At 30.4% G+C, this 14,015-nt stretch overlaps 1 protein-coding gene across 5 annotated transcripts in view; it reads right to left on the bottom strand.

Moving 5' to 3' along the window:
- Positions 1-10,854, bottom strand: part of LOC105838694 (prostatic acid phosphatase) — a 28,520-nt gene extending 17,666 nt beyond the window's left edge. The window contains exons 1-2 of one of the 5 annotated variants that reach the window (XM_036287348.1): positions 5,135-6,942; positions 816-910 (exon numbers count right to left, since the gene is read on the bottom strand). In XM_036287348.1, coding sequence (XP_036143241.1) covers positions 816-910; positions 5,135-5,207 — 168 coding nt within the window. In that variant the 5' untranslated portion in view covers positions 5,208-6,942. The other 4 variants (XM_036287347.1, XM_036287352.1, XM_036287351.1 and 1 more) reach the window with 4 other exon arrangements.
- Between the last annotated feature and the right edge of the window lie 3,161 nt (positions 10,855-14,015).

Genomic DNA, 14,015 nt, shown 5'->3' with positions numbered 1-14,015 from the left:
ATATATTATACATAATACACAGAGTAAAATCGGAGTAGTAGAGAAGGAGAAGCGTGGCGGAGCACGACTATCATTGGAGATATCCCAAAACGAGTGGATATAATTTGCCCATGTTCAAAATGGCCACGCGTAAATTTGACCATGTTCGAAAGAGCCACGTTCGGAATGGCTACGGGAAATATTGTACGAAGTTCAATTTGCCCACGTTCGAAACAGCCACGTCCGAAATGGTCACGTTCAAAATGGCCACGTTTGAAATGGCCACGTTCAAAATGGCCACGTATGTTTTACTTGAGCATGCGCAGCTGTCATATTCTCATGCTTGATCTTGGCCACATTTGTGCATGAAGCATGAGAATATGACCGCTGCGCATGCTCAAATAAAACATACGTGGTCATTTCGAACGTGGCCATTTTGAACGTGGCCGTTTCGGACGTGGCCGTTTCGAACGTGGGCAAATTGAACTCCGTGCAATATTTCTCGTGGCCATTTTGAACGTGGTTATTTCGAACGTGGCCGTTCCGAACGTGGCTGTTTCGAACGTGGCCATTACGAACGTGGTCGTTTCAAACGTGGTCATTTTGAACGTGACCATTTCGGACATGGCCGTTTCAAACGTGGGCAAATTGAACTCTGTGCAATATTTCTCGTAGCCATTCCGAACGTGGCCATTTCGAACGTGGTCAAATTTACGCGTGGCTATTTCGGACGCTCCCAAAACTATGGTGGACTTTTATATTCACCTTAATCCCATCTATCTTTCCATAAATACGTTCACACTGCTCCGATTTCACTCTGTATATAAAATATATACCACCGAAATTAACTGCAAAGTGTTTTTAGTTTTATAATGCCGCACGTAGAACCTCTCCTGTTCAGCGTCTGCAACTATGGAGCACAAAAATATTCCTAAAACATAAAAAGTAACATTAACCCCAGCAAACACAAAGTTACATATAACGTGCTTGTTAGTTGTAATTTCCCACTCAATAATATAATTGCAATATAACATACGTGTTATATTACAATTACATTGTTGAGTGGGAAATTACAACTAACAGGTACGTTACATGTAACTTGATGTTTGGTGGGACATTACTATAATGTATATAAAATAATCGTGTGAGTGTAAACACACACAAAGATATACTATTATACATGGAAACGATTTATTTTTTAAAATAAATCTAAAAAATAGCTAAATATTTATGTGAAAATAATTTTGTTAAATCATAAAAGAATTATATAATACATTTAATATTAACAATTGAAAGAAAAGATTCCTGAATGTTCTAACAAGTATTAATAATAAATAGGCAATGAGAAGTCAGCGTGAAAATTCATATGCAAATAACAATAATCTATATTATTAAAATAAAATTACACAATATTCTATTATCTAAGTAACATTATTTTTATTAAGTAGCATTACTTTAGTTATTGTCAAAAGCAATAATATTAATGAATACATATATATAAATTTCTTAGCATTAATATTTATAGTTGATTAATTGCACTTTTTGAAATTTATAATAGAACAGTAAATTGAACAATTTTTCAAATAAAAAAATTTTTTATATATAATAATTTTATTTTTTTTATTTAAAAAATTGTTTAATTTACTGTTTCTATTATAAATCTTAAAAAAATTATAATTCTTGGTATAAATATTGCACACAAATCCAACAAAACTATTTAAAAATGTTACAAATGTCTTCTTACACAAAGTTACACGTAATTGGAACACTTGATGCATATTTTTTAATATGTAATTTTCGGAATTTTATAATATTTCTGCAACATTACTGGAACATTTCGGCGTAATATTGATATTACATGTTTTTGAAACGTCTCTGCAATATTACATTGTAACTCGTAATCGTAACATTGCAGTAATGTTGCTGAAAGTTTCTGTGCTGTATGGAACGTTATTCGTTTTTTTTATTTTTGCATGGTAAGGGGCCAGCTCGACAAAGATGAGGCATACAGTTTTTTTTGTAAATAACATAAACACACTAAAAGAAAAAAAGTTATATCTCCAGCGGACTAGACCATGATATCCTTATGTTTTTAGAGTCGCTGAATCCGAATCCAAAGCATGTTTTAGCCCATTAAGTCGGGGTTCTTTAGTAACCGTAACCTCAAAAAATAACCGTTAAAATGATAAAAGTGAATGAACACTTTTCGTACTAAACTGTAATTTTGACAACTGAAACTATTAGGGGGAAGAAGTATTCTTATATTTTTAAATCGCTGAATTTGATTCTTTAATTAAATTTAACCCATGAGATTTGACATTCAACAGCCATCCTTAAGTTATGTGTTAAGATGCTAACTAATTATGACTCTGTAATTGCTTTGTGATATCTTAAGACGGTATTTAAGATGGTCTTAATTACATTTGGACCATAAGTATATGGGTTTATGCATGAGTCATCTTTACATCAGCTGATTTATCTCATTATTCTTTGTATAAAAGTATTGAGATACGATTATAAAAAATTAACTTTTAATATCTTTTCTATTAATTTTTTAACTCTAATATATTTTTATATGTATTTTTATATGTACAATCTAATATATTTTTATATGTATAATAATTGGACAAATCATATTATATGTAAAAAAATTATATAATTCCGTTTTTAACTTTTTTTTTAAAATATATTTCTTTTTCGAGCGTTTTGCTTTAATAAATTAAAATAAAACTTTATATTTTAACAGCATATTCTGTAATATATAATAATGAGGATATTTTAACATTAATTTCTATAGTTAAAAAAAACTTTTCTAATAAATCTTATCTGTTCAAAAAAAATAAGTGAGAAATATAAAATTATATGTACATAAAGTAAATTTTATGAATAAATTAAAATACATAAACTAATTATACACTAGATAAAAAATTAATTTAATTTAATCTAATTTTATTTAAAAAATAAAATCTAATTCAATTAATAAAATTAAAAATTGTATTTTTAATTTTAGGAGGAAATGATTTAAATGATAAGAAGTAATAAAACATTTTAATTTTTGAAAAATTCTTTTATTATATTTTTTAATAATATTCGTTAATAAAATAAAAATATATATTCTAGAATACAATATAAAATACCCAACAAACACAACAAAACAGCAACATTGCGGCAATGTTATAACATTGTAGTAACATTACAGCAATATTACAAAATTGCCGCAATGTTGCTGCAATGTTCTGTGTTTGCTGGGTACATTTAAATAAACAATATTTATTGCAGAAAACTATATTTTTTAGTTATAATTTCATGAACTTTATATATAAATGCATATATATTCAATTATTTTATTTAAAATTTTTTTATGTAAAGTAGTATAAAATACTTTAATTCTTTATCTAATGATGTGTCTAATAACAATAGATAATTAGCTGTGTCTAATAATGATAGATAACATTTAAAACAAAATTTATTGCTCGTTTAACGACTTTGAGGTTTTACATTAACCGTAAATTCTTTTTTTTATTTCAGATGAAAAGTGCATCTAGATTATAGAGCTAAATCTCGAACGAAACCTTGAGCTGAACATATCTTTGAGCATTTTTTGTTGTGACAACAAAATATCGCTTATCTTAAATAATGCTCACAACTTGAAGCTCAAATCGAGATTTAGTTTAACTGATATACTTTATCACCAGTGAAATGAGGGGAAAAACTTATTTGCGCCGTATATATTAGCATTAATTTATTAATAATAAAATATTAAGCTGGTTTTAAAATAAAAATTAACTATGAATACTAGTCATAATTGCTTTCCAAAATATATATATTGCAAGAAAATCCAGCAATTAATAGTTACATAATTGTTAGTTATAGTTTCTTACTAAATAATATAACTGTTGAAAAAGAAATTGGAAAAAGTACAAATAGAGATAATTTATTGAATCTAAATTAACAAAAATAATATCTACATTACTTTCAAAGAATTTGAAACAGTTTGTGACAAGCTTCAAGTTAACATAATGTTTAATATTAGTATAAATAATTAAATTTAATGAGTAATTTTTTAAAATTAAATTAAGTTAAAAGAATAACTCTGCAACGGGAAACTTTTTTTTTAACTCAAACTTGGATTACATCATCGCTTTTGTCATGGAAAAACGAAGAGATTAATTTATACAGCAAAATATTATTGATTTCAGTCCATCTTCAAGGATGGACTGCTTGCAGAACGCTTAGGAAGGAAACCATTTGTGGTACATTTATAATCCAGTGTGGCATTTGAAGTTAAAAAAATAAGTTTACTATTCTAGGGTTAATGACTCATAAAATTAAATTTATGTTAAGCTACAAAACAAGAAATTAAAACAAGAACTAACTCAGTATTAAACATTGAATTAAGATTAAATTAAAAGTTAATAAGCATTTAAAAGCATTTAAAATAAGCATTAAAGCATTATTTATCAAAAAAAATTCCGAAAACAAATTTTTGGAAGATAAATAACACAGTTAAATAAAAATATTTATACTATGAATTTTTATTAAAAATATTTTTTAGTATTTTAATTGTTTAGTTTATAAGATACACCGAACAAGATAAAAGGTGTCTTTACTTTTAAATTGGGAGTTTTCTTTTCAAACTTTTTTTAGCTGTAACTGAAAATTCTTAAATTCTTGTATCCTTCTACATTTATACCAAATTTGAGTAAAAATCTGAATTTTCGGATTTGTGAAGTTTCTTTGTAAGTTAAGTTAAATGTTATTATTTTTATTTTTTTAATTTCATTTAACTTTTATTTTTGTAGTAAGTGTTACAACTTAATCCTGTAATTCCATATTGCAAATTGCGTCTTTTTTGGTGTAAATATAAGGCAAATTTTTTAATTCAATATTTCAATCACTTTTATACGCAAATACAGCTTTTACAAACTAATAAATTGCATTTGCGGATAATGCTATTAATCAATATATAAATTTAAAAACTTATAGCATTCTACGTAAACTTTTGTTTTGTATGCACTTGGAGAGAAACATTATTATGACTTTTGATATACCAAAGTTTTGCACTTATTTTTAATTCTAAATAGCATAAAGTGAACTTAAATTAGAAAGAGACAGATAAAATAGAAAGAGACAGAGAAAGAAAGAATAAATTTACCTAACATTAGTGTGAATAACAACAGCGTGAATAACAGCGTAAAAAGAGAAAGAGTTCTCGTCGAAGAAATCATATTGAATAAATCGCAGATTAGAAGGATTAAATGATTTATAAATTAAGAAAAACTATGAAACACATGCGGACGTGTGGAATCGTGTACTGAGAGAAATCCGTGACACATGCGTATATATAAAGTCAAGCATCCCCTCTCTATGTAAAGGCGACTTGCTTTTTAGAGCTTTTATAATCTGTTGGTCTGTCAATTATTGTCTAACACTATTTTGTACTACAAATATGAATAGTAATGTATTATTCTCGTTGTAAACACAAATTCGTTGCTTCAAATTTGACATAATAATTTTAGAGAAAAATATCAAAGAATCCGAAGGTGGCAATTTTGAGTATTTATTGCTTCCAACTTCATATCTGTACTACTACAAATATTTTGCGAATCAGACGATATTGTCGATTTTTGGATCCTCAAAAAATATCTACGTTTTTTAATCTATTTCTAATTCCCAAATGGAGTAAACTGTTCGTTCTATAAATGAATAATACAATCATAATTGCACATAATGCGCATAATTAATCAATATATAAATTAAAAAACTCATTTGCAGGATCGCAGTTTTGTGTGAACTTTTGTTATGTGAAAACTTGAAGAAAAACATTACTGTGACTTTTGTGTAGTACTTTTCTAAAATTCTAAATAATAATAATAATTATTTCGTTATTATAATTAAATTTTAATAATTTTATATCAATATAAATAAAAAATTAATGACATAACATTATTCACTGATTATTTATTTATTATTTTCTATTTAAATATTTCTTTCTTTTTTCTTCGTGTTTGTTACACGACACTGCATTAGCAAATAACGTTTCATTAGCTACAATTATATTTATAAAATTTATCTATATTTGTTGTCTATATTTGTTGTTACATTCTAACTTTATTAACATGTACGATTCTTATACCTAATTTTTTGCTTTAATAATGCATCACCGCGTATAGCTGAGCAGAGATTATCATCTTTCACATAATGAAGTAGGTTCCAAAACTTGTAACAAAAAATCAGACAACTTTTCTGTCCATGACCGCACATAAAGTATAAGATATTTATATAACATTAAAAAAATAAATATAAATAAATATGTATCATAAATATTTATCATAAATATTGTGTGCTGCCTAAGTAAATCCTGCACGGAATGTACGAAGACCCATATTCAAATCATTGAGATAATATTTTTTACAACAAATTCTTTATGAGTTTTTCGCGAAGAGATGAGATTATGATAAATACAGATGTTTTTAAGCATTAATATAATTAAAATAATTCTTAATTTAACATTGCAATACTATTATTTTTCTTCAATTTAAAACCCAAAATAACCGATATGTAAGTCAAAGAAATACTAAAAACTCGCCGATTACTATCTGCGTTAATTTTTTTATTCTTTGTTTTCATTAATCTTTTAGAAAATGATTTGTTGGTAGTGTTCGATATCCTCTATAGGTTCCTCAGTCTTTTTTCCCTGTTCAGAAAATTGTTAATTATGTTTATTATATCCGAAAAACTTCTGCATGATTGATAGAACTTTATAGAGGTACTGACAAGAATTAGGTCACAAATATTTACTGAGTTACTTAAATAAAATGTGGTTCAAAATTCCTTTCTCTCCTCTACATATTGTTTATAAGATGCTTAACTACTACAAAATGCATGATATCTAAATAAAATTACTTTCTTGTAAAAAAAGCGCCAGGTGAATATGCTTTTCAATAAAAAACTATTATATCAAAAAACTCAGCTAATATCTTTAATTCTTTTTGAAAAATAATGATATCACAAAATTGTTTTCTACTACTCAAATGATATATTTTAAATAAAAGAAAACAAATTATTTTTCCATTGTTTTACCAAATATCGTCAAATAATTGTTCAATTTGTACAAATTTTTCTTGAAATTATTTATCGCGCACGTTCCATGTATTGAGTTTGATGTGTATTGAATCGCCGAGCCAAGAGGATTAAGCGAATTAATAATAATGCAGTACACGATATATCTTCGCGATACGAAGATCGTGACACATGTATTGCTGCAGGTAATGAATGACGTAGCTTTTTATCGTACAAGGTTGCGAAAAATTTACTTTGTCACTAACCGGGTAGCTTATCATGCGTTGGACAAAGCGTTAGGCCAACATGCTCGTCGTAAAGATGGATACTAAAGATCGATCTTGAGAATGTAACTCGTGAGCGAATACGTAGCGATCACGCTTTCGTCAAAGTTTGAGATGTTTCGACTCATTGAAATTCAGCGTAGGATAAACGGTTGACAACATCGTTTATCCGTATAATTTGTTAACGTTAAAATATGTCAGGTAAAACGATAATTTCAATGTATCGTATGTCCATGTATACTTGTACATTTATTAACATGCACAAGTATGCAGTGTTGATGACAAACCTCGTTCAGGTCAGCCAAAAAAGTTCGAGGACGAGGAATTGCAGGCGCTAATCGATGATGAGCTATTAAAATAGAGCCAAACCATCACTACCGTGTAGTTTACCAACAACAATTAATCCGTTTAAACAACGTATTGAAGAATAAGCGGCCGGAATATGCAAAGAGTGATCTTCCAGCACGATAACGCTCGGCCACATGTTGGACAGATTGTAAAAACCACCTTGGAAGCACTTGGCTAGGATATTTTATCTCACCCGCTGTATTCACCAGACATAGCTCCATCCTATTATCACTTGTTCAGATCGAAGGCATACGGGCTTTCGGACCAGCACTTCAACAATTATGAAGAAATAGAGAAGTGGCTCAATGAATGGATCGCTTCGAAGGACGAGTTTTTCCGTCACGGAATACAACTGCCAGACAGATGGAATAAAATAATAGCAAGCGATGGCAAATACTTCGATTAGTGTACTTTTTCATTTTTTTTACACTAAAGTCTTTTTGGAAGAAAAAACGGACCGAATTAATTCATAAACCCAATACAATACTTCAGCCTGTAATTTCGTGTAATACTTTTATGTAATTCTTGTAATATAATTTTCTGTAATCCGCTGTAGTTTCTTTCCGTAGAGGAATAATGAAGTTAAGAGTGAAAAATTTCTATATTTGGCGTCCCTGTTGTATTCAGCGATCCCAAAAACCCTCATATAAGCAGCTTCGGGCGAAGCCCGAAAACCTTTATTGGCAAAATTAAAAATTAAACTTTTTTTCCTTACCTTTGATAGCCGAAAAGTCAATATATCGGCTCAATCCATGATCGGAACTTTGTATATAATAAACCCACGATATAAGACACAAGTTTGGGTCATTTTCAAAGGAAGTTCTAAGATCTCAAATCCCAATCACTCTCTAAAGGTTAACACGTGTTGCTAAGTGTCGTTTTATTTGACCAATGTAAGAGACGCTACAATCATGGCACTTTATGTGGTGCACCACCTCAGTTCTTCTTTTATAATTGAGGGAGTCTTTTTCTTTATCAAGCAATTAAGTTTTTTGGGGACTTTAAATACAGAATTCAGCCCATATTTATTTAATGTGCGAACGATATCTTCGCTGACGCCCTCAAAATAAGACGTATAATTGAACAGGTCCTTGAGTCAAATGGTACGCCCGTAATCACCAGAATTGATCCGTTTTTTGAGCTTATTAAGTGTAATATTAATATGTTTATTAATCAATTTTGATGGAAAACAATTTTTCTTTAAAATATTTTTGACAATCATAATATTCTCATTATATCTTTGGTCAGAAAGTAAAATGACCTTGTTGATGAGACTAATAATGGTGTTAGTTTTATATCTAAGTGGATGGTTTGAAAAAAAATTTACATAACATTCAGAAGAAGTAGGTTTACGGTACCAATTTATAGTGATTAGTTTCTTGTTGTCTCTGGTAATCATTGTGTTCAAAAATGTAATGAAGCAATTCGATTCTAATTCATACGTAAATTTTAGTCTTGAAAGGTAACCCAGATAGTAAAATATCTCCAAAATTCCTGCAGGACTGATAAACGCTATTAAGAATATTGGTAAATTATTATAAGTCTAAGTATATCCACAAAATAAAGCAATTTTAGATCAATCACAAGCTGAATATAGAATTGTCAATTATTGCCCAATTCCATATCAGTCAAATTGAATAGTTTTAACCTGAAATCTTAAAATCAATTCTAACTCCATAATGTAATCCAATATTAAAATGTCAATTCTGTATTATTTACAGGATATTTAAATGGAAAAACATTATATATATATATATATATATGTATATGTATATATATATATAATATATATATGTGTATATATATATATATATATATATATATATATATATATATATACATGCTTACATATATTAATTTATTACCTAATTTTCTTCTCTCATTAAAAACATTATACACATAAAGAAAAAAACAGCAGTATGACATTGACACTGAAATGTAACAAAATGTTGTGAACTCTGATGTCTCTTCTTCTTTTTGTTTTTTTTTTCTTCAATTAGCATTAGGGATTGACGACATAGTTTGAAAAACAAAATTACAATTATTAATAAATACTTTGAAATTACATGTATCTTTTTATGTGAAATAAGATAACATTTTTGCAACTTTATATACATTAATTAATTAACTATTATTGCTAGTTATAAAATGATAATGTAATACGTACACATATGCACGCACACGTACGCGTGCACATTTAAAAATTAATAAATTTAAAAAATAACAAAAAAATCAATACAGAAAACTAACTTTCAAAACTCTTTCGTTCGAGTAAGATATTTCACAATGTACACACGCACAAATGCACGTACTTCTCTCTCTTTCCCCCTCTCTCTATCCTAGGATTCTTTTCTCTTTTACATACAAACATACATGTATGAAACATACATTAATTTATTACCTAATTTTTTCCTTCTTTCTTCTTTATTCGTTTCTTTTCTTCTTTTTTCTCGTTTCTCCTTTTCCAAAAAGAATCTTCCTCTCTTCTATAACGACAATCTTAACTTTTTTAACAAACTGTCACAAAATGTCACGCGACTGTCAAAATTAAACTTCACAGCTGTCAAAATTAAATCGCGCTTACTCTCGCAACGCGAAGCGAGGCAAGCGAGAGAATCAATCAGCGTCGCAGAAAAGAGGCCTCAAGACATCAATACGAACGATTCACTCAGTTGACACCATCGACATATAGAATGGACTGAGCATTGCGATAGGTTAGCGCGCGCCTGCTTTAGAGTGATTCTATATGTCGATGGTTGACACGCCTTTTTTAGAAAGGGATTTATTAATAAGACGTTTATTTGAATTTTTTTCACACTACAAATAATAATATAATTTTATGTGTACTGTTCTCTTTACACGAACGTACACTTTTTCATGTTGTTATTTCTTGTCACGTGGAGACACTTGAATTAAATGCGTTTTAAGGGATGCTTTCCATTTACATGATTTGTGTCGATATTTGTGTGGAGAAACAGCTTTTAAATAAAAAGAGTTATAATTGATTTAGAAATGATCTAGAGTACAACAATTGATGTATATTTGAGAAAAAAGTGACTTTATGTTTTAAAGCAATAATTGTTCGAGATATGTCCGCTTATACGATCAATAACACAGGCACACAAAAAAAAAGTGGTTGGTCCGGCGGACTAGACTAGTCAATCCTTATGTATTTCGACCCGCTGAATCCGAATCTGAAGTCAGAATTGCAAAGTTAGCTCGCATTTTCTAACCTCAAAAAAAAATTTTTTTTAAATGTTGGTCCGGCGGACCAGACTAGTCTATTCTTATGTATTTCGACCCGCTGAATCCGAATCCAATGTCAGAATTGCAAAGTTAGCTCGCATTTACTAACCTCAAAAAAAAATTTTTTTTTAAATGTTGGTCCGGCGAACCAGACCAGTCTATCCTTATGTATTTTGACCCGCTGAATCCAAATTCAAGGTCAGAATTGCTAAATTGGCTCATTTTTTTCTAACCTCAAAAAAACATCTTATAAAAGCAATTTAGGTCACAAATGTATAATCCGGAGCGTGCAGGCTTGCGTAACCACATTATCCAGGGAAAATTCCATACGTATGACAAGTTTGAGCTTCTGTGAATAAATAGCGTAGAAAATTCACTCCCTTTTTCTATTATATCTAACTCTTTTATTCTGGAAGGTTCTGTGCAATGGCTTTCTCTTACGTTTCTTCCCTTTCACAGAGACATCACGTTTGAGCGTCCAGCAGAAATCAGCCATCATATTCACATCCCATTTGCCTTGATATCGAAACTCCATCTCCTTGATGTCCTGATGAAATCTTTCTCCCTGTTCTTCACTATAATCACCTAGATTTTCTGGGAAGTAGTCGATATGAGAATCTAAAAAATGCAACTTAAGATTCATTAGGCAACCTAGTTTTTTATAGTTCTCCATCATTTCCGCCACCTTTTGTCTGTAATCTTGACTTTTGTGGTTTCCTAAAAAATTTTCTGTGACACCTTTGAAACTCAGCCATGCTGCTCTCTCATCTTCATTCATTTTGGTAACAAAATTGTCGTCTCTCAACATTTTACGTATTTGAGGTCCATCAAAAATTCCTTCTCGCAATTTTGCATCAGAGATGTTGGGAAATTTTTCTTGTAAATACTGGTAGCATTCACCATTTTTATTCAGAGCTTTCACCCATTGTTTCATGAGTCCTAATTTGATATAAAGAGGTGAAAGAAGAACTTTTGAAGGCTCAACTAACGGTTCATTTATGATATTTTTAGACCCAGGTTGCAGAGACGTTCTTGTCGGCCATTCTTTTCTAATGTAATGGTTTGTTCGATCTCTACTATCCCATTCACATAGAAAGCATGGATTTTTTGTGTAACCTGATTGTTGACCCAATAATATGGTGAGAATTTTTAGATCCCCACAAATTTGCCACCTATGTTCTGTGTATTTAATTTTTTCAAGAACTGTTTTCAAGTTTGTGTACTCTTCTTTTATCACTACCGAGTGCGCTACAGGAATGGAGGCATATACATTAGTATTGTGCAGCAACACTGCTTTCAAGCTTCTCTTAGAAGAATCGATAAATAGTCTCCACTCATCAGACTTGTAACATCCAGGTTTCAGTTTGTTCATTAATCCGATAACATCGTGACAATAGACTAATGAATGTTCCTCATCTGCAAAGAAATATTGCCGATATTCTCTTTCTCTGTCACGATAATAGGAGGTTTTCACATTTTTCGCCTCCTTAACATTGTGTTTCAACCAGGACGCCAAAAACTCTGCTCCATCTTTGGGCAAACCCAAATCTCGAACAAGATCGTTCACCTTCTCTTGTGTTATTTTTCCTGATTTTTTTGATATATTATACGGAACATAGTCATCACCATCAGTTGATTTACTTAAACTTTTAGTCTCGCTCTCAGTTTCAATCTCAGATTCTTCCGAACTTCCATCAATCTCTATTCGATTGAGTTCAGAAGTAATACTTGTATCCATGACTTCATCGTTTGTTTCGTCGGATGCTGATATATATATAGGTTTCGTTAAACTCAAAACATTGGCGTAGCATAATGCCGGACTAACGTTAAAAAAAAATTTTTTTTTGAGGTTAGGAAAAAATGAGTCATTTCAGCAATTCTGACCTTGGATTTGGATTCAGCGGGTCAAAATACATAAGGATAGACTAGTCTGGTTCGCCGGACCAACATTTAAAAAAAAATTTTTTTTTGAGGTTAGGAAATGCGAGCTAACTTTGCAATTCTGACATTGGATTCGGATTCAGCGGGTCGAAATACATAAGAATAGACTAGTCTGGTCCGCCGGACCAACATTTAAAAAAAATTTTTTTTTGAGGTTAGAAAATGCGAGCTAACTTTGCAATTCTGACTTCAGATTCGGATTCAGCGGGTCGAAATACATAAGAATTGACTAGTCTAATCCGCCGGACCAACCACTTTTTTTTTTGTGTGCCTGTGTAATTGATCAATGATAATTCAGATTTTAGATCCTATTTATTGATCAATAACTAGGAATTAGTATGGTGTTTTACTTTTCTTAAGATCATATTTGATTAAAAATTGATCAATTATGTTGTTCTACACGTCATATATGGAGTGAACGTGGAATTGCCGTTTCTCCACGATTTGCTATCTGAGTATTAAATATATTAAGAACTTGATCGATTTTATCTTTAGATAAAATGGTGAAAATATCGTCCACGTATCTAAAAAAATGGTGATATTGAAAGTCAGTTTTTTAATGCATACTGTCTCCAAATCATCTGATACAATATCGGCTAAAATTAAAGACAATGGTGACCCTATGGGGGGTCTACCAAATTGCTCGTAAAATTGACCATTAATTATTAAATTATGATTCGTGACATGACTTAGTTCGTTACAAGAGACTAAGCCCGACTGAGAGGAGGTTTGGAATTGCGCTCTCGTGTTGACAGGGAGCGATTTCTCTACCTCGACGGCGTATATATTTTTGTGTTTTCGTGTCTTATCGTATCTTTCCTGATTATAATCAATTCTGTTAAGTGCTTTAGTGGTTGCGAAATTGTAAGCGAGAACTGGGTTAGAGGCCAAAAGAAGTTCACGTTATGTATTTGAGAAGATGTAAGGAGGATACCGAAAGAGCGACTATATGATAGTATGAATGGGGTCCGGGAATTGTTGATCGCCGGTTTAATTCTTCTATCGGTGTCGTTCGGATGTACAAGATGTTGCGCCTGCGAAGGAGATCGGGAAATTAAAGGACCAAAGTCTGCAGTAATGTAAATAATTATTTACAGTGTGATTATACAATAAAATTATTTAAAAGTTATAATAAGTCAATAAAGTTTTCTATAA

This window comes from Monomorium pharaonis, chromosome 5 (assembly GCF_013373865.1).
Source record: "Monomorium pharaonis isolate MP-MQ-018 chromosome 5, ASM1337386v2, whole genome shotgun sequence".
In the NCBI taxonomy this organism is placed as follows: domain Eukaryota; kingdom Metazoa; phylum Arthropoda; class Insecta; order Hymenoptera; family Formicidae; genus Monomorium; species Monomorium pharaonis.
The sequence above is the reverse complement of the archived record's forward strand: the minus strand, read 5'-3'. Positions and strand labels throughout refer to the sequence as shown.